At 48.7% G+C, this 20,793-nt stretch overlaps 1 protein-coding gene across 5 annotated transcripts in view; it reads left to right on the top strand.

Annotated features, from left to right (window-relative positions):
- The window catches only part of NDEL1 (nudE neurodevelopment protein 1 like 1), a 43,352-nt gene extending 23,120 nt beyond the window's left edge, over nucleotides 1-20,232 (top strand). For 3 of the 5 annotated variants that reach the window (XM_048819251.2, XM_048819252.2, XM_048819254.2), the window contains 6 exons: nucleotides 1,073-1,209; nucleotides 3,793-3,966; nucleotides 4,881-4,972; nucleotides 7,552-7,703; nucleotides 9,706-9,837; nucleotides 18,869-20,232. In XM_048819251.2, coding sequence (XP_048675208.1) covers nucleotides 1,073-1,209; nucleotides 3,793-3,966; nucleotides 4,881-4,972; nucleotides 7,552-7,703; nucleotides 9,706-9,802 — 652 coding nt within the window. In that variant the 3' untranslated portion in view covers nucleotides 9,803-9,837; nucleotides 18,869-20,232. Of the gene's footprint in view, nucleotides 1-1,072; nucleotides 1,210-3,792; nucleotides 3,967-4,880; nucleotides 4,973-7,551; nucleotides 7,704-9,705; nucleotides 9,838-11,056; nucleotides 11,092-18,868 lie in introns of all 5 variants that reach the window. The other 2 variants (XR_012664929.1, XM_048819253.2) reach the window with 2 other exon arrangements.
- The last annotated feature ends 561 nt before the right edge of the window (nucleotides 20,233-20,793 follow it).

The raw sequence follows: 20,793 nt of genomic DNA, 5'->3' as shown, positions 1-20,793 counted from the left end.
GATCATCTAGTCGGACCTCCTGCATATCACAAGCTACTAAACCCCACCTCGTTACCCCAGTATTGGGCCCAGTAACCTGGATTGCTGGAGGTTTCTGAAGTATTCTACTTTGTGTAAATCAGTGAGAAACAAGAGCAGTAATTTGCACTCTGTTTTATGGATTCCTGAAAGATGAGAGCAGAGCATAAAAGCAAGCCCAGCCAGCATGCCAGATCTGACATCAGCAGCCAGGTGACTCTTACAGTGATCCTTCCAGGACAAAGCCTCCTTCAGATAAGAAGCTAATACCTTATGCAGTCCCTTGTAAATAAAACAAGCCTAGTGAGTCTCTTCTTCCCTTACCTAATAAGCACTGTGGCTGGCCACAGGGAATGACTGTATACTGGATAAGAAGTGCATAAAACTAGCAAGAGTGCTGCTAGCAATGCCCTGTTTGGAAAGTAACAAACAGATCCTGCCTCTGTTTAACTGAATGGGAAGGTTGCCATTGAGTTCAACAGGAGCAGGACTGGGTCTCTGGCTATGTGGCATGGCAGACCCAGGGCTGAGGCCCTGATTTAGCAAGATACTTGAGCACGTGACTAACTTTTTAAACATGTGAGTTGTCCCATTGAAGTCAGTGGAACGGCTTGCATGTTGTGTTAGTCATATGCTTAAGTACTTTACTGACTTGGGGCTTGAGTTAATATCCCAGTCCCACACTTTCTTGGCTCGCTGAATTGTCAGCTGCTCGGCGCATGGAGGTGGTAGCACCTTGCAAGCCCTCTGAGTTGATGTAGAGTGCTGCATTGACTGGCGCTGGTTGCTGAGCAGAAGGGAGAGAGAGTGGATATCAGTGCTTGGTGAGCTCTTACACAGCTGTGTTTTACAGTGTTTGAAGTCCAGCTGCTAGAGTTCTGTCCTGTCCAGTCCACATACCTCACTTCTGTGGCGCTTAATGGTCTTTTCCAGGAAGCATGGCAGAGCTGTAAAGCTTTGGACATTGCTTACCTTTTCCTTTTGTTGTTATGCTTTCCAATGTGCTTTATGTCAGCAGATCTGAAGAGCCTAATATTTTGAATTTTGTTTCTAGGGCAACAATAGTTTCACTGGAAGACTTTGAACAAAGGCTGAACCAGGCTATTGAGAGAAATGCATTTTTAGAAAGTGAGCTGGATGACAAGGAATCGTTACTAGTTTCTGTACAGAGGTTAAAGGATGAAGCGAGAGGTACAGCTTGATTGATTAATTCTTTGGTTTAGTACAGGCTTCTTAATAGAGATGTATTCTAACAACTACAGCTCATGTTTGTACAGCACCTAGCACAATGGGGCCAAAGCTGTTTGTGCAATGTAAATCTTCAATAATAATAATAATAATTTCTACACAGTTAAGGGGAGTAAAGAAATCTCATCTGGTGAGTGGGGAAAAATACCATCAAATCCATTCAGGATTTTTTAAATATGTGAGTACTGCAGGAGAATTCAAATTCCAAATGAAAACTGAGTTAAGCACAGATCTGTGTGACAAATGCTTCCATTAACCAGGCTCTGTGCAGGTTGTCGGGGAGATTTGAGGATGGGATTAGACATGGAAATAAATGTTAACTAACCTTGTGAAATTCTCCGTTGTCCTCTGTAATCCTCTTGGGAGTTGCCTGGCTTATGGAAGATATCCCAGAAAGGATTGCAATGAGACTTGTGGTATTACTGATGTTACATTCTGGGACATCTTCTGTAAACCAGGAATTCCCAAAAGGATTTCACCGAGACGAAGTGAGGAATACCCAAAGTCTGGCTGAAATTAAGGCTGGCTGATAAATGGCACCCCATCACCTGGTTAGTAGGGTCACTCAGTTCACAAATCTGTGCTCGACATCACTCAAGTCTTATTGATACAAACATGGAGTTGTCTCTGACAGCAAAGAAGATAAAAAGGAAGACCAAATGTTGTTGTCTAATGAAACATACAAATCATAACTTATAGTAAGGGCAGTAATAATGAAACTCATGGCGAATCTTCAGGAGCAGCTGAATGATCAACATTAATTACCCAGTTGCAAAACGGGATGAACAAAGTGTTCAACATCTTTAAAATAGAAGAAGAAAAACAAGCAAACAAACAAAACCATATTATTTTCTGGCCAGCAGTCAGATACGTTAGCTGTTTAAAAAATTGCTGCTCTCACACCCAAATACAAAACTTCTGACTTTTCAAACCTGTGTATCTGGGCAGGTTTTCATTTTTGCTTGGCAGTTTGCCTTTGAAAACACCTCTAAAAGTGCATGGTATTTTAAAAACTCTAATGTACAACACCTTTTGCTTTGGCTTTTTCTGACAGTCCGCTTGAGAATCCAGTGGCCTGTGAAAAATCTAATTATTTTGCCTAAAATAAAAATGGAAAACGAAGTTCATACTTTATTTTAAAATAACACCCTCCCATTTATTATTATTAATTTGCATTATCATAGTGCGAAAGCCTCTTGCTGACTTTGGTGCCCCATTGTGCTAGGCACTATACATATGTATAACAAGAGACTAAAATCTAAATAGATAAGACAGAAAAAGGGTGGTAGAGGAAAAAGATGCACAGAAAGGGGAGGTGTCACACAACAGGTCACTGGAAGAGTTGGGAATAGACCCAGGTTTTCTGACTCCCTGTCCACTGGATTACACTGCCTGTCCAATCCACTATCAATTTATGCCCAGACAGTCTCAATTTCTTAGCAGGCCTTTTGCTTGGTGTCTGGGGGTTTAGTGGGCAAACGAAGGGGTTTTGCCCTCTTGGCAAGATCATTCAGGGAGTTAGATGCCCAACTACTTTCTCCACTCACCTCCCTTTAAATTAACACCTTGATAATAGGAGTGTGGGGCATAGGAGCGCATACAGGGACATTCAGCCCTGGTTGTTGAAAGAACAGTAAGGCTGTGAGAAAAGTCATGGAAAGAGTGAGACAAACATGCTGTTTGTCATGCAATATCTAGGCCGCAGTGGAGGCCACTTACGTAGCACTGCATTTTCTGCCTGGGAATTTCTGGCGGTCCAGTGCAGAATGGCCTTTGTGAGTTTCCTGGCTTGCATTTATCTGCACTGTCACTGTTAGGTCAGTGGAGCTGTTGGCCAGAAGCACCTTTGTGTTGGAAGCGCTGACTCTCTGCAGCTCTGACACAGAGCTGTCCGTGCCTTTGTGACCTCCCAAGAGGTTATTGTAATGCACTCTACATGGGACCTCCCGATGACTACACGCGAGCTGCAGCTGGGGCAGAACACGGGAGCCTGTTTGCTCAGCTGTGCTGGCTCTGAGGCACATATTCCATTGATGCGGTGAAGGCTACCTGTTCCCTGCCAGTTGCAATGGGAGGGTTGATTTTGAGCTATAACACTCTATGCAGTTTGGGTCTTAGCTGCGAGAGGGGCCACCTCTCCCCTGCAATGTCACTGCAGTTGATCAGCTGGTTTGCTCTTGCTTAGGGTGTCCTTAGGGTTTCTAGAGTTAAATGGCTGGAGGGCATTTTCAGCAGCGGCCCTGTCGCTGAGGAATCTGCTTCCCCTCTCCGCCTTGTCTGAAGGGCCAGGATCTGTTGACCTTCAGGGCATAGCTGTTTGCTCAGGCTCTTAGAGGAGAAGCTGATAGTGAAGTACATTATTTGTTTGGTGAGGGTTGAGTCTGCATTTAGCTTGGCCTTGGGGAGCTCATGTTGGGTTGGGTTAAGAATGCCATGTACGTGCCCCCAGGGATGATCGCGGTGCTGCATTTTTAACTATCAAGCCATAAATATGAAATGTGCGTTTTTTCTTTTTCCAACTTCCAGACTTACGGCAAGAGTTAGCTGTCCGAGAAAGGCAACAGGAGGTCACCAGGAAGTCTGCTCCTAGTTCTCCGACTCTAGACTGTGAAAAGATGGATTCTGCTGTCCAGGCATCTCTCTCTTTGCCAGCCACGCCTGTTGGAAAAGGATCAGAGAATAGCTTTCCTTCCCCAAAAGGTATGCAGTGCAACAGGGGTGGTTCTGTGGGAACATGAAACTCTGCTGACAAACAGCACTCCCACCAGCTCAGCTCCACTCTGGCACTCTTGGGTAAACCTAGGAATGTATAGGCACCAAGTACTCTGCAGCAAGCTGTGCCTAAAAGCTGCATCTCCTGCAGCCTGCTAGAAATTCTGGGGCAGCTTCAGGTAAATTCAGGAGTAGAGTTTTCTGTTGAATTAATATGGAAGTGAGTCAGCTCAGCCTTTGGATTTAATTTGATATTGCGTTCAATTTACTTTACCCTGCCTTTGAGTATTCAGTATGCTGCAGATTTTTGCACTGACAATGCAAAAGGAGGCGGTCGAGGTTGGGTATCCTGGGGAGACAGTCTGAGATTGTAGGATAAGCAATCACTGGATCTTTCTGCTGAAATGACCACCAGAGTAATAGGTCACAATGCTGATAATTTAAAGTAGGTCTCAGAGTGACTGTGCTGATGAGATGCTGCGGTCAGTGCACGGCTCTGAGCTCCTGTTTCCGTTGCAGATTCTGGGAGGCAGCACGGCCCTGGTTTACACTCATTTTGTGTGTGGAAGGCTGTTCACAATGATAAGGGCTAATAATATAACTTAAAAACATAAAAAAGAAGTTTATTGCAGCTCTGTGGCAAGGGATGCATTGTGCAGCCAGTGGCACAGCTGGGGAACGCACAAACCCTTGTTATAGGCAGAGTGTGGCGAAAGCAGACTGCTGGTATAAATTAAGGTGGTTATCCCACAGTGTGTGTATTATTGGGGGCTAGCAGCATGGGGAGCCGTGCTGGGGTGGAATTTTAGATTTCCCCTTTCATGCAGGGGTTAGTTTATTGAATTGGCCATTTTAAACTTCTGAGAAGCAGACCATATAATGAAGTGCATTTATGTTTGCAGCTATACCAAATGGGTTTGGTACCAGCCCCCTAACTCCTTCTGCTAGAATATCGGCACTGAACATTGTGGGAGATCTCTTACGGAAAGTCGGGGTAAGTGCTTTGTCCTGTAGGTCCCACGTTTTTGCTGTGATAGAACCAAGCGTTAGGACTGTTTGCTGCCAGTTGCAGTCATGTCAGACGTGCCGAAAAGGGATTGTGGGGCCACACCTCTGCACAGCCCCACTTTAGCCTCCGAGGGATCTTTCCCATCATGCTCCGGGAGGGCTGCGCGTATGACAAGGTGACTTCAGTTAGAGAGTCCCAGGTGTAAACAAGGGACTGGGATTCCAAGTACTACATTGGGGTGCTGGGGTTGGCGTTTGGGCAAGAACGTATAGCGTGGGCCTCCAACTGTGGGACTGGGCATCCTATACGGATTGCTTACATTTGAATATTGTGCCTACAGGATCACACCATCTCTCTCTCAAGGGGCTGCGGGTCTCATGCCTAGGCACAGTGCAGATTGACCTTCCTGAGCGTGGTGGGTGTAGTGTGCATTCCAGCTGTCTGAGCCTCTGCCCCTCTCTCCCCCACCCCCGCAGCTATTTTAAAAAATCAAAATAATCAGGGAGCCCTTCGATAAGAAAGTGACAAAGCACAGAGCAGTTTCCGATCAGACTCATTTCTCAGAGTTGTATGCGGCCTATGTGAGGCTGGTGAACAGGCAATAGAATAAGCCAAGAGAGAGCCAAATATTCCCCATGGTGCAGTTGGGAGGGAAGTGAAATGTTTGAGCTGTTAAATGGATTACAGCTATAAGTGGAGGAGAAATGCTTTAAACATCTGCTGCTTGGAGCGCCAGGCTCACCAATATAATGAGGACATGGCTGTACTTGCTTTGAGTCATGAAAAACTTGTTCGTATGTTTGTGCCTCAATGCACAGTGTCAAGGTTTCATGCTACAGTGAGGACACGGTTGTGTCTAAGGTTAGAATCTTGCCCTTGGGCCTGATTTTCATTAATCTCTTGTGCCTAGAAGCTAATCTGCTGTGAATAACGTTAGCCACAACCAGGGAAATCATTTTAGCAAAGGTAAAATTAAAAATCCAGTTGTTGCCTGTGAGCTTCTGGCTAGTTAGGGCAGGCAGGAGTAAGAATCAGTGTGGGTTGTAGAGGAGTTTATTTGCAATCAAGGAGCTTCCTGATTTCTCTGAGAGGGCAGAAGTCCAAGAGTAAGCAGGCATCTTTCCCAGCCCACTCTTAGAAACCCAGCCCACCCACTGTGTAAAGTCCCAACTCACCCCTGTCTTTATGAACAGTAAGATAAAGATTGGCTCAGAACATCTTCTTGGCCTTGGCTGCTTCTAGGGGTTCCTCCTTCGGGACTGCTCAGCCCACATTCTAGATCTCCTCTGTCCCACTGAGAGCCCCTCTCACCTCCCTTACATCTGGGTGGATAATGAGTCACTTGCCTCAGTGAACCAGCAGAGTCCATGTAACCCTTAAACCTCCAGCACGAGAAGTAGGGTCTTGTCCTGTGCTGAATGCACCCCATAGTGAGGTTAGCTGGGGCTTTCAGCACCTGAGCTCTTCTTGGTGTTACCGCTCTCCTCTCTGTTTATTGGTTCTGGTTAAAAACCCAGCTTCCCCCAGTATGGCACTCTCCAGTAAGGCTGGCCTGCTGTGCAGTGCTGGCTGTTGTCTTTGCTTCTAGGCTGTCACAAGGTCGCTACATCTGTTCATCTGCTCCTGTGCTCTTGCCATCCCTGCCTTTGAGCTACATAAGCAGGACTTGAAAATCTGACCAGACCCGTTAGCCAGAGGCTGATAGGGAAGAGCAGTGACTCGGGCAGTGTGCTGGTGAGAAGCCCAGCTTACCTTCCCATGGAGGCACACAGCTCCTGGGGAGGGGTTGGTGCTGGGATTTCTATCGGGAAGCTGCTCCGGACTCCTGCTTAGGAGAGCCCTCTGTCCCATCAGCTGCTGCTTGAACCACACCCAGGCCCACTCAAGCGGCAGGATAGGGTGCATTTTCTGCTGTGGGTGGGTGGATATCTCCACTCCTTCTGACAACCCTCATCCTCTCCATTCTGAATTGTCCTCTACAGTGAATAGCTCCAGTATGTGCCTCCACTCTTGCTCTGTTTTCCCCAGCAGCAGCAGCAGAGTGAAATTGATGTGGTTCTCGTCAGTTTCACAACTGCCCACAAGGTTCTGAAGAGCAGTGGTGAAAGCCAGGGGAGCCTGGTCAGCTGCTTGGGGAAGCTGGGAACAGCATCAGGGCAGGGTGCTGCCTGCAGGCTCAGGGAGGTGCTGCTGCAGCAGTTTACATTCGGAGACAGATTTTCAAGAGCTGAGCATCTAGCAGCTCCTGTTGAGATTGGGCCCGCTTTATTTAGGTGCCTAAATGGGAGCTGATCTCCTCTGAAAAATCATCCCCCTCAAATGTGGATGCTGAGCACATTTGAGAGCTTGGCCCAGTGCTCTCATTCTGAAGGTTTTCTTTGCAACCATAGCTGATAAAAGCATTAGCTTTGTTGGAGTGAAGCTTAGCTTGTGCTGAAGTTCATCACATTGCCGCCGCCGCCCCGCCCCCCTCCCCTGCTCACTAGTGGCCAGTGGCCATTTCAAGTCATGTAGTGGAGAAGAGCTCTTTGTTCTAACAGCTGTACCCTCTATTCCTTCCACAGGCCTTAGAATCCAAATTAGCTGCTTGCAGAAATTTTGCAAAGGACCAGGCTTCACGGAAATCCTACATTTCAGGCAACGTTAGCAGCAGCATGATGAGCAGCAACGGCACAAAGTTCTCTCATTCAGGGCATACGTCTTTCTTTGACAAAGGGTGAGTTGGAATTGACTGGTTTTTGGCTTAGAGGAGATGGCTTTCAGGGTCACTTTTTAAACAGAGAGATCTTTTCTCCACTCACTTTTAGCCCAGTAGAGAATTTGTCTTATAGATAAAACGTAATGCGGGTTAGAACCCTGCGGGAACAGTGGCAGCCAAGATTACAGTGCTGACCTCTACTAAGCAAGGAGAAAAAACAGATCTACTGCTTAAAACCCTTCTCTTGGCTGGTGGATGTTACTGCTGTTGCTTGTTTCTCCCACTGCCTAGTTTCCTGGCCTGCTGCGTCCCATGGTAATTCCAAGCCCAGGCAGCAAAACAACCCTAGTGAGTTGTAATGTGAGCTTAAAAAGAATGTCAAGTAACTAGTGCTGAAATTTCCATAGTTACCACTTTGCTCCTGGGGGTGTGGGGGGGGAATGTGTTCTCTACAAGCCTGGAGATTTTCCTCAGTCAGAGTGGCCTAGTGCAGGCTGCAGATTCCCACCTGGGGTGGGGCACAGCTTGCTTTGATTTCCTCTTCCTCGGGGAAAACGAAAATGGCATTAGCCCCTTCGAGCTAGCTGAGTCTGGGCTCCAGCCCTCAAATTGTTGCTGTCTTGGGCCCTTGGGGCCCAAATCCTTCTATTCCTTGTTCATGCAAGCTCCCTTTGACCCTCATGCAGACAGGCCTGAAGTCAGAGCTTCCACTTTGTGACGCTGAGGAGCAAACACTGGAGGAGCACCAGGGAGGTTTTCCCCCCTGGGGTGCCAGGCAGAAGTGAGAGCAACTGTGCGGCAGAGAGCATTTCTCCTGTGTTTGTAAAGAGCTGTGCACCTGTGTTGCACGCCTGCAGAGCTAGAATAATCGTCCCCGGTCACAGAATTAATACTCTCTTCGGTACTACAGGGTTCCATAACCCTGTGGCACATGCTCTTTAATGCTAATATGACAGACCAAGGGGTTTGTGTTCCTCTTTAACTTGCAGTAGTAAATTCCTCTTAGGGTGTTAAAATTCTAGCATGTCACTGGAAACGCTGACATTTTCAGTCTTTGCAACCTCTGTGCTTAGCTGCACGGTGTTGCTGTATGGCCGGCAGAGTAGGCCACATCCTGGAAACTACCTTGTGAAAATCTTTAGCAGAAACTGATGCAAAAAATAAAATAAAAAAGAATTCAAGGTTGTGCAAATCAAAGAGCCTTCCACTTGGTTTGCATGTTGCGGGCCTATTGATTAGCAGCACACCACCACAGTGGTACTCACACTTGCAATTCATAGCCTAGATTCCAGGTGCAAACTGATAAGAAAGCTGGTGGGGAAGGATTATGCTTAAGATCCCAGCATTGCTACACTGTGTTGTGATGTGACAAATAAGCTGGTTGCCGTGTGGGGAGGGGTGTCACTGTTAATTATCCAGATTATCATTGCACTGCCTAAGTGGGTTGGTTGTCTTCAGTTAGGAGCAGGTTGTCTCTGGGGAAAGTTTAAGAATCCAGCATGTAAATAATGGACACCTAAAGAGGTTAGAAGCATCACAGAGTGAATGTAATTGACAGATGAACGTGCATGCAAGATGTTGGCAGTTTCTACACAGCCCTGACCTCCTCCTCTTCCTTCCCCCCTCTGCGTCACATACCTCGCTTCCCATGAGATTTGTACCCTGGCATCCCACTCTTCACACCTGCTCCCTCCCTCCCCTGCACTCCTCCCTTGAAATGGGTGCGTGTTGGAAGCTAGGGGTAGCTTATGTGCTCCATCCACAGCTCCGCTATTGCTATGTCGATCCTATGTATTTTGTCAACGCATTTAAGCTGCAAAGTACTGTGAAATGAATGAGGTCAGCCCTGTTGTGCCTACACACTGCAGCACAAGATTAGCCTCTAGTCACGTCACTGAGCCCGCCAGTGGTGTTCAGCACCCGCTAGGGCTTTGTCCATGGCTTGCTGTGGTAGCTAGGCACAAAGGGCTGAGCTGAGGCATGCCCTCTCTTCTCCCCTCTTCTCCTCCTTTCTCTCCAGCCCCTGTACTCTTCTCCCTGCCCCCAACTGTCGCTGGAGCCTGAAACAGCCTCGTGTGCCCGTAGACCCGATCCAATCTGCTGCTGCTGCCTTATGAACAGCCTATTGTTGGGTGGTGGGATTGTGACAGAGGTAACTCAGCCAATCATTATAGTACCGTTTCCTTTGCAAATTGCCGTTCTGTTGGTTACAGTGTTTGACAAGTCCTTCATCTCGCCTTGGCAAGCAGAGCTGTGCAGGCATCTACAGAACGGAGTGGGGAGGGACCCCTGGCCTGGCCAGCTCCGAGCTTTAGGAACAATGCACTCAGTGGTATCATGCAGGAGATGCGCAGGAGCAGCTGGGCTCATGGTCTAAGATCAGGAGAGCTAAGAAGGCTCCTAATGCATCAAGATTTTAAAAGCTCCAGCAGAGTATTAGCCCACATGCCGGTGTAAGATTAGTTCCCTGCAGAATGTCGTTCCTTCACAAATGCAGCGTTCCTGTCCAGAACCCAGGGGTCACAGAACAGCCTGGGTAACTCCAGCTGAGTGCTTCTCTTTTCTTCCTTTTAATGCCTCTTACCCAGAAAGTATAGCTGGGGATCCTGTTAGTTCAAGAAACCTTTGTTCAAATCCACTTTAGGAAACAATTGACCACAACAGTGATCTACTTTACTGTAGAGGCCCGAGAATAGCAGGATTGAGGTGCACTGGCAGGAATGTGTGGGCAAAGCTTTGCCTAGTGCCTGTCTGGGATACACCTGGCATTAACTCATTGTTAACCCCCACTGCTAAACTCACTGCATTAGCTGACATTTTATATCCCCAGTTTAGCCCAAAACAATGGAAAAAACATCTCTTTAGCCATAAACTGTGATTTTAAATTGGAAAAAGCCCTCCCAGCCCAACCTTAGCTAGATCACTGCCACTGCCCACTGCTGTCTACAGAGATACTGAACCCTGGTGGGGATAGTGCATGGGGATGAGAATAGTGTTGGTGTTCATGAATGCTCCATAGTCCATCTTTATCAGAATGTCCCCCAGGAAAAGAGATCCAAGTCTCTGGAGTCTGCTTCGTTCCAGGGAACTCTCATGACAGGTGAGTGATGTAAAGCACAGGTCACTTGTGTTCAGATTACTCTGCTGGTTAGCTGAGGGGAACAGGTGGAATTTGGGACATAGGTTGTCATTGAAATAGGTCCACTAAGCTGTCTCTTTTAGAGTAGGTTAGCTGTGTTTGTTCACAGATGTTTAGCTGAGTTCTGGTTGGGTTTAACTCCGTTGCGTTTCCCACGTTTCTACCCTCCAGGTGCTGTCGGAGAATTTCCCTTGTACTGTTTACATAAACTGTTTCCGTTTTCCTCCCTCAGGCGTGAAAAGGTCGTATTCCCCACATTGTTCATGGGTAATTGGATTCATTTGGAGTGATGAGATGCATGCATTGCATGCTTGGAGCTGGAGAATAACCAGTAGTCAGTTCTACTCACTGCTCTTCTTAGATTTATGATCTAATAGTCCATTAGTGAAACCTTAAGGCCACAGTTTTTGTCTGATCACAATCTCTCTCCCATCATTACATCAGACAGAGTGTCCTGGTGTCACGTGACCATTTTCAGACTCAAGAATGGGAATGGGGAATTGAATGCAGCTTGTGCTCTCAATACAGTTAGAGATGCATGCCTGTGACTGAACCGCACACACGGGTTTTGCCTTATACTGGCCTGCACTGGGAGATTGATCCCCTAAATTAAGGTGCCGTGTAAATGCAAAATATTGCTTAAAATGCAGATTAACCAGTGAGGAAATGTGTTACATGATAGGATAGGAGAGAAGTTTCCAAATCAATTGAAGAAATTAATAGCCTAAAATCCTAAATCTGTCCCTATTACCTCAGTCTGGCCAAGATCGCTAAGGCCTAGCTTTCCAAAAGGGATGAGGGATTTTGGTTACCTGACAGGAGCTTGACTTTCAGCCTCTGCCCTCGGACAGTACATCTGCACAGCAAAGCTCCTAACCTGGGTAGACAGACTTGTGCTGGCAGAGTCTGCACGAGTGTGCTAGAAATAGCCAGGTGGGTGCTAAGGCTCGGGCTGGTCACCTGAGCTCAGACCCAGGTCGGTGGGTGGCCACCCCAAGCCCCTCCACTGGGACTACAACATCGCCACAGTGATTTTTAGTGTAGTGGTGCGAGCCCCGCCAACACACGTGTGTCCAGCCAGGCTGGGATGGTCACTCCCAGCTGCAGCATTGTCAGCTTCTGAAACTCACAGGCTCCTGTGATGTCTCCCATGGGGCCCTTGGGCTGGTTGGGGAAGAACTAGAAATGCAGCGTGACTCCTGGAAGGTTTCTGTGGACAACACTTGCTCACACGAGTCCTGCGCTGAGTAGCTAGAGGTCTCACGGACCTGCACTCACTGAGTGCAAACTGCTCTGGGAGCATCTCAGAAGCTAGAAGCTAGTCTGAAAAGAAGGACCTAAAGGGCAAATGTGAGACCCGAAGGGTGCTCTTGTCAGGAAGAGAGAATGGATTGGAGGGGTTAGGCACAGTATGTAAGCACCAGTCCATTCAGTTTCACTGTTGTTGTTATGATTGTTTGTGATCAGTGCAATGTTTTAACTTAAGATGAACAGGAAGGGGGAATGTGTTCAAGACAGTACAGATGGATATGGTCTCGGTGCTCTTAGCTTAAACACCAACTTCTGGTATCTTCACAGTGGTTGCTAGTTTTTGGAACCGTTCTTTGTGGCAGTCTTGTATTCCACCAGTTCTCTGCGAATCAGAGCAACAGCGTTACGTTTATTTCTAGAATGAGATCAAGCTAGGGCAAGCAGGGTCTGAACAATGCCATGAGAACCAGTTCCTTGCTAATCCTTGGAGAGCTGCTCTATATATGAATGCTGCTATGTTGCCATATAAATATTTTAGTTATCAAAGATCTGAAACCTTGAAGAGCTCCTGAACAAGAGCTGGATCTTTTGCCTCTGAAGCGGAAAGCGGAGTTTATATGTACAGGACCCACCTTTGGTGCAGCGTAAAGACTAGTTGCTCAGTATAGTATATTGATGCCTTATCAGATACTTGTTCTCTTTCATATGCCACGCTTGCTTCGAAGCTAGCCAGTTAATCATTTTTGCATTTGTTAACCAATGTCAAGATTGTGTATAAAGATACAAGCGTTCTTTCTCAAGTCTCACCAATGCCTTGGCATAGAGCAATCCATGGAGACTGTATCTGATTCAGTTTTTACAGATTCAGAAAGAAATCAAGCACAAAGAACAGAAGGCAAAGGACTAGACTCCCAGGCTCTGGAGCACAGCTGAAGAGTGTGTAGAAAGGCAAATAAAGACTTGGCAGGTTTCCGTATCCAGTACAGAGTTATCAATAAACACACCTGTCAATCCAGCGGGGCTCAGCGTCGTCATCTTTTGCAGAACTCCCAGAAAGATGTCCCAGTAGATGTCAGATCTTTGAAGGTGGGACTTGTGCAATTGTCCAGAGACACCTTGGCCAACAGGCAGGGAAGGTGGGACGTCAGGTTTCCACAGCAATGTTCGTGTTCAGCTGTCCTCATGCAGAATAAGCTTTTGGGCGTTAGTTCATGTTTCTAGAAAAACAATGAAGCCCCTGTGTAGCGTGAACATGCCTGTCAGCCCAGCAGGCCCAGATATAACTAATAAAACACAGTAGCAAAGGAAGGGCAGCTGGGGCACCCCCAAAACATGTGTTGATGTTGTGACGTGGGAGCTGCCGCCTGCCCAGGCGAGTGTGATAAAGGTGTCTCTCTCTCACATTCCACCCCACAATGCCTGCCACTTGCTGCGCTGTCTTGAAATACATTTGTCCTATCCCAGCCTTCCTCCATACCCTGCTCCGAGATGTGATGGCCAAGCCAGCTTGGTCCCATTGTCTCCAGGAGTAGTTTGATTTGGAGATAAACTACTATTCAGCCTTCACTCAGTGCTGCCAAGTGGGGGAATTGCTCAAAAGATTTGCAGGGTCTTAAGCTGAATAATGTTTTTAGTGTGTCTAGAAGAACGCAGGAATTGCCAGAGCAGCTCAGAGCCAAGGTCCATCCACCCTTGTGCCGTGCCTCTGACCGTGGCCAGCCAGATGCACCCTGCAATAGAAGGTGAGGGATAATCTTCCCCCCATCTTGTCTCCTCCTAATCCCACAGAGAGTGTCTGAAACCCTGATGCATGAGGTTTAATGGCTCTTCCAAAGATGTTAGCACTGTCGTACTCTCTGGACTGCGCCATGGTTTAATGGGTCCAGGTGTTCACTAGGGTAAGGGAGCTAGCCTATAGTACGAGTCAGGCCCCTCCCAAAGCACCTTTTCCCAGCTAGAGGCCATCGCCAATAGCCATGGCCATGTCGCCCTGACTCAGAGTGTGCCAAGGGGCTCCTGTGCCCCCCTCCTTTGTTCCAGTCTCTGCAGGGGCGGGACAGGTAGTGCCAAACCTCCCTGTGCAACAGGGCGTTAGCAGGGAGCTGCAGACATTCATGGACCTTGGGAGCTGAAGCCCATCCGATTTTCCTCAAGGTCGTTGCTTCCCACCCTCACTTCAGGGAGGTCACAGGAAGGACCCAGCACGGCCTGCTGCCTCTCGATGTGGCTGCCTGCAGAGCTAACGGAGTTGGGTACTCTCCTTATGTGGATAAGACTCACCCCCAGGTGTTGTAACTCCCGCCCGGAAGCCGCCTTTCCCCTTAATGTCCTGCGAAGCAAGGGACGGCTTGGCTCATTTCTGGCCCCAGTCATTCATTTGGGCTCTGCCACATCAATAGCTCATCTGCCTAGGATGATGTGCTGTCAGAGGGCTTCTGGGCCTTGCTCAGCTACAGCGGGGAGCTCGTCGCAGGTCCCTGAGGACTCTGCTGCCCCAGGAAATGGCAGGGCCGTACAGGGCACCTGTGGATAAGAACCGGCCAGTATTGAAAGGGGGCAGCAATCTGCTGGGGAAGGTCTGCTTTGGAAAGGGCCTTGAGCGCTGCTGAGAGCTGAATTCTCCCATGCTGCAGCCATTCGCATGCTGACCGTCATGCACTGGAGCAGTAATTCACTGGACGAAGCCAAATTGGAGATGTTTGCATTTCCCAAGCCTGCAGAGCTTCGTCGCTCAGCCCTTCCGCCGGGCACAGCTCGAGAGGGAATGCTCTGATGTTTCACCTCATTCGCATGCCAGCATTTTCCCCAGAGGGCTGCATCACGCCTGCTAGATGGCAGACTGATCCAGAGCATCTTCCCACGCAACGAGAGCCAGCCATTCTCAGGAATGTTGCGTGGCTGTAGTTATGGGCACGGCGTAACTGGCCCCCCGTAACGAATGTGCCTCACGAGATTCAGGTGCCTCTGAGACAAGGACAGAGGCAGCATGGTCGAGTGGTTGGAGCAGAAGACAGGGAGTGAAGAGAGCTGAGCCCTAATTTCTGCTTACTCACTATGTGACTTTGGAGAGTCACTTTCCATCTGTAATCCAGCTGGGCTTCTCATGTGGAGCGTTCCCCACTGGGGGACGCTGGAAATGCTTCCATCCTCGGCGTTTCTCCAGGAGTGGCCTCGTGCCCGGTGATGATCCTCGGCCCGTTTATTCTAGCCAAACTTCGGCTATTTTTACTTCAGTCAGGAGAGAGCAAACCCCCCATGTTTTAAGGCCCTTTGTCCCTCCCCCTCCTGCCCTAACTCAACAAGCTGCAGGAGCTGCTTTCTGTCCAGAGACAGTTTGGAATCAAATTGGTTTTATGGCCCTGCAAATTGGGACGTGCTGTGCCGTGAAGATGTAACTCTGCCCCTAAGACTCCATCAGTAGGGGGTTGTGTCACTCAGCCATGTTGTGTATTAACTCCTTTTGAAATTCCATTATGCTAACACTCGGAATGTAAAGCTCAAAGGTCGGGAAATTAAAAAGCAGGTTCTCATGTTAACATTCCCCCTGGCTGCACTGCACATCTCACATATTTCATGTTACATCCTGGTGTATCCGATGAAGTGAGCTGTAGCTCACGAAAGCTCATGCTCAAATAAATTGGTTAGTCTCTAAGGTGCCACAAGGACTCCTTTTCTTTTTGCGAATACAGACTAACACGGCTGTTACTCTGAATCCTGGTGTATGTTAATGTAAATACCAACCCACTTAAACAACAGCCTGGGGACTGAAAACATCTGCCATCCCCATTGGAGCCGGGTGCATGTGGCTAGGAGAACTCTAGCCTTTTCTTGACTTTTGAGTATTTAAATTGGTAAATCGATTTCTCTGGAAGTTTTTTTTTTAATCAAGAAAGAAGATCGCAGCTGTTCAGTTTGCAAACACCTCCAGTAAGAGCTCATTAGAGGCTGGTGGAGTTTCCAGCTCTGGCAGGGTACCCAGGAACACCCCCAGCTCATTCCAGCCCCACTTAGTCAGTTGTCAGAGCCTCTGCAGGGTCATAAAGAAGCTTTCTGTGCTGATCCCTGTGCCCGGAGACACTGGTGTACGTTGCGGGTTTTCCAGGCAGACGATAGCTATGATACTGACTTGGCAGCACAGATAGCAAATGGTGAACGCCCAAAGGAGTAAAGATTGCCGCTGGCTGTGGACTAACCTGCACTATGACTGTTTTAGTTCTGCAAAGAATGATCTGGCCTTTTCCTCAGCGACTGCGTGCGAGTGAGAATGCCGTGAGTGCTAAAGAGCAGCCATTCTTGAGCTGGGTGGGAGCTGCAGGAAAGCAGCTGCTATAATGGTGGTCTCCTCTACAGTGACATCCACCGATGGTGACTGATCCAGAGAATTGACTCAGCCACTGGAGCAGACAACCACCATCGACAGAACTCTCCAGACAGGGAGCGTCTTCTGACCCTGATCGCTGTGCAGTGCATCCTCAATGGCCCCTTTCAGGAAGCTGCCAAGGTTAAGGAAAGCTGGATGAGGAGCCCGTTGCCACTGAATCCCTAGGATCTTCAGTAAAAACCAGAACCTTCAGACTCTGGGTGTTGGCCCATCACATAGGCCTGCCCTGGGGAGCTCTGAAGCTGAGAGTGGCTCTTGGAGCTGAAAGATGGTCCAGCAGTCAGTGCTCTAGCCTGGACCAGCTTCAGCTTCGCCACAGGCCTGGTCTACGCTAGGAAGTGAGGTCATTGTAACTGCGGCGCTCAGGGATGTGACCAGTCCAGATCCTTGAGCGACACAGTTAACCCCACCTAGCCCTGGTGTACACAGTGCTAGGGCAACGGGAATTCTCCTTCTCGGGGAGGTGGGGTACCGGTGCCAACCAGAGATCCCCTCCCAGTGGCATAGGCAACATCTTCAACTGCAGCATTTTAAGTGTAGACAAGCTTCCAGCCTTCCTGTGTGACATTGGCAAGTCATTTAGATTCCATTCCCCCTCTGTACAGTGGGGCTAGTAATGCTGCCCTGTCTCCGGGGGAGAGGAGAGGGGTGAGGATGAGCCCAGTAAAGATTGCGAGGTGCATAGATACTATGGTGCTGCTAGAAATACCTTAGCTAGAGTGAGAGGTTACTGTGAGAGCCCCAATGAAAGATTTGCCTCTCTTTCCGGAGGACGTGTAAACCGAACCTGGAGCTCCACGTAGAACCTCAGTCCAGCGCCATAAATTGATGAAGATCTAAACTAGGAGAGAACTGCCAGAGCCTGGTCAAATCAAAGCCACATCCAGGGCACGTGTGGAAAGTGTCAGCCTGGAGCAGCTCCCGCTGTAAACCTCTGTGGTTGTTTCCTGACACACCAGAGAAAAGCTTCTCCCTACTTTCCCGGCTGATGTCGGCTTTACAGAGGGAGCCCCTCCAGCTTCTTAGAGCTCACAAGCAAATGGCTGCCAGGTGGTGGTAGATGGCGCCTTTGGGCTTCTCTGCACAAACACTGACTGCACAGGGCCTCTACCCCACAGGAGCAGGCCATGCACAACGTGGACCCTGGTGCTGCACACTCCTGGTTCCCTGTCACGCTTGGTCTACCCCGCTTTGAAACAGGATGGGAATAATGCACACTAAGTGGTAGCACAGTTCACAGACACCCTGGCTTGTCATGAATTAAACGTTTTTTTTTAGACAAGTCCTTTTACATCCTGCCCTGTCTCCATAGCAGAGAGCGCCGGATGGGAAACCTATGGGACAAGACCTAAGGGGCTAGAGCCAAGAAAAGTGCACTCATTATAGCCGGCACTAGCAAAAATATGACGCCCTTTTAACAACACATACCGGCTGCTGCCCTAACTAACCCATCAAGCTTTGTGTGTGTGTGTGTACCGCTCCCCATTACTGGATGGAATCAGAACCGCTCTGCTGTGGCTCATATACCCTGTACTGCTGACAGCTGAAGAAGATTCTCCTTGGAGCCAGGGAGCTCTGAGTTCTATCCCCTCTGCTGTGTGCAGTTTGGGGTGACCATGGCAAGCAACACAGTGACCACCGTGCAGTTCTTGGGGCAGCAGATTTGTTACGGGGACCCTTGAAACATAAATGCTGATTAGAAAATACCCAGCAGTTTCCTGGGGAGATAGTCTGGAAGCAAGCGCTAAACCAAGGGGCAGCTCTGCCTTCCGGCTTTAGCTGTCCCGGCCTGCTGGCTCCAGTAAGCCCATGGGGAGGTGTGGGGCTTGAGCTGCCTGGTTCAGATTGTATCTGGTGAACAGATCCCTTGGTTGTGAGGGCGTGGCCCAGTGAGCATGTCCAGGAGCTGGTAACGCTTTGAGTGCCTGGCTCTTGGAGCCTGTTAACAATGGGATGGTGCACGCTCCCAGGGCCTGGGTCTATGGCCCTGCAGCTCCCCAGTGGGCAGGGAGAGTTTATCTCACATGGGATGTAAAAACCCTGGGCAGGAGGAGCCCAGCCTGCTGGAGGCTGATCCCGTCTCTCTGCTCAGGGCTCCCATTCAGCACAGGACTTGCACGAGTGCATCACTTGAGTCGTCCCATTGACGCGTGGAGCTCAGGAGCATATGCTGGGGCCTGTGCCGAAGGGAGGCCTGAGTGACAGGTGGATGGCTTGCGGGACAACACCCTGCCCTCCTGCCTTAGCTAGCCCTTTGTTGTCGCTGCAGCCCTTAGCATGTCTAGGAAGGCAGCTGGAAGGAGTCGGGCTCCCACCTTCCAGCACTGTGTGGGGTGGGGATGCAGGTGCATTGGCCACAGTGTATTGCTGTATTCCTCATTTACTAGCCTCTCTTGTCTTCTCACTCTTTAGGACAGTAAATGGCTTTGACCAAGGCCCCCCTCCAGGCATAGGATCGTCCAGACCCTCATCAGCGCCAGGCATGCTTCCTCTGAGTGTATGAACAGCCGGGAGGACTTTGAACTAACCCTTTTCTCAACCAGAAGCCCCCCAAGAAAAGAACTGCTTCTGAGTCCTTCCCATTACCACCCCCTGCTGGAACTCAGCCTGCCTTGCGGTGTGGAGCAGCGTTGGAGCCAGCCCGCTGCCTGGAGGAGTCCCAGCACACGCACAATCCTTCACTCAATGTCAATACAGTTTATTTTCTCCTATTGCTGTAGTGGACGTTCTCTAACATGGTCGCACTCTGTTGTGGGTCACACAAGCTGATACGTGTGTTCTGTCTCACGGGATGCAGGAGTCTCACTAGCCAACAACTGATCCTCAGCCCTTCACTCTGTACCTTTCCTAACTTAGGCTGAATCTGTGTTTCCAATCCCTCTTCTCCTAGCAGCCTGGCACTTAAGCACATGCTGCTACCACAGTTTCAGTATGGAGGGAACCATTTTTGAAGGATGCCAGGTACGGTTTAGATGTGTTAATCCTATTTGACAAATGCCCTGGGAAGGAGACTCCTGGCCTCAAACAACTTTTTAGATGCATGAACATTTCACTAACGTTCAAGGAGAATTAGAGTCTTGCTTTTGCTACTCTGAGAAGCCACTAATTGTGTTGGCAATGCTGCCAATGCAGTAGGCCCCCTAAAAATGTGTGAGCATTTAGCCAGTGTTCAGATCTGTGTCATATAGAACGACTAGACTTTACAGTGCCACCAGTGGGCTTCTGTGACAGTTTTGGGCCACTCTGTACCTTGTGGGTCTGCAAAGCGATGTGTTTGTGCAATTCGCTATCTCTCTCTCTCTCTCTGTGCCTCAAAGTTGTTGGATTTCAAAAAGGACATGCAAACCTGCCAGTGGTTTGGTCCGTGGGTTTAAAAATCTCCCTCTCCAGTTTAGTCCATCCCATCTCATTTGGCTTTGGGTTTCATTTGTAGGAGCCAACTGATTTATTTACAAATGCCACGTAAAACCAGTTGCCCAAATGGAAGGGAAGGGGTGGAGTAGAATCACCACTTAATGTTAGGGGTTTGTACGTCCCTTTTTCCAGTGCATCCTTTGCTGCATTTGACTGTTTACATTTGTTTTATTGTATATAGGTTTGTAAACAATATCTTTGCCTAAGATATTTGTACATAACTTGGGCTTTGTAGCTTTATTTATTCAGAATCTATATGGCATGTTTAAATAGGACAGTATCATAAGACAGTTGCGACAAAGATCATGTGGTTTAAAGAAACAAAGTGAACTTCCAAAAAATAAAGCTCTTTTAACGTGGAACCAGTGGATTTTGCAGAAAAGAAGGTGGAGGCTGTTTTGTGGGTGATTTTGGGGTGGGCAGGTTCCTCACTGAGTTGCCTGCTGGGGGAAGAGAAGATGGACAAGCTGGGCTGCTATTTCCAGGTGGGATTTTGTTCATGCCAGAACAAACCGGACTCATGCGCTCTTAGAGACACTTGTCACCACAATTGTATGTGACGTGTCTTTTCAGCAGTGGGCCTGAGCTACTGCAGTGTCTGAGTGACCTGTTGGAGTCCTGCCCTGGGCCCTCCTCTTGGCTTTGCTGGGTTAGGAATGGACAGGGAACCCTGCCTGCAGTGACCACTCCCAGGACAGACTGGCTGGTAACAGAGTGGCCTGCTCTGTCCGGGGGAGGTGACTGAGCTCAGTGCTGGCATGCTGGGCTCTCACGATAGGAAGGTGCCCAGCACCTGTGATCTCTTGGACGAGGGGCACTTGTGTGTGTGGTAAGAGGTAGATCAGGCTTAGCTAAACAGTGCACTTGGGCCTTTAGCAGAGCTGAGCCTCTGCTCAGTTTCCCACGGCACTGACCTCATGGAA

The sequence above is a fragment of the Caretta caretta genome, chromosome 14 (genome assembly GCF_965140235.1).
Source record: "Caretta caretta isolate rCarCar2 chromosome 14, rCarCar1.hap1, whole genome shotgun sequence".
NCBI lineage: Eukaryota > Metazoa > Chordata > Testudines > Cheloniidae > Caretta > Caretta caretta.
The sequence above is the reverse complement of the archived record's forward strand: the minus strand, read 5'-3'. Positions and strand labels throughout refer to the sequence as shown.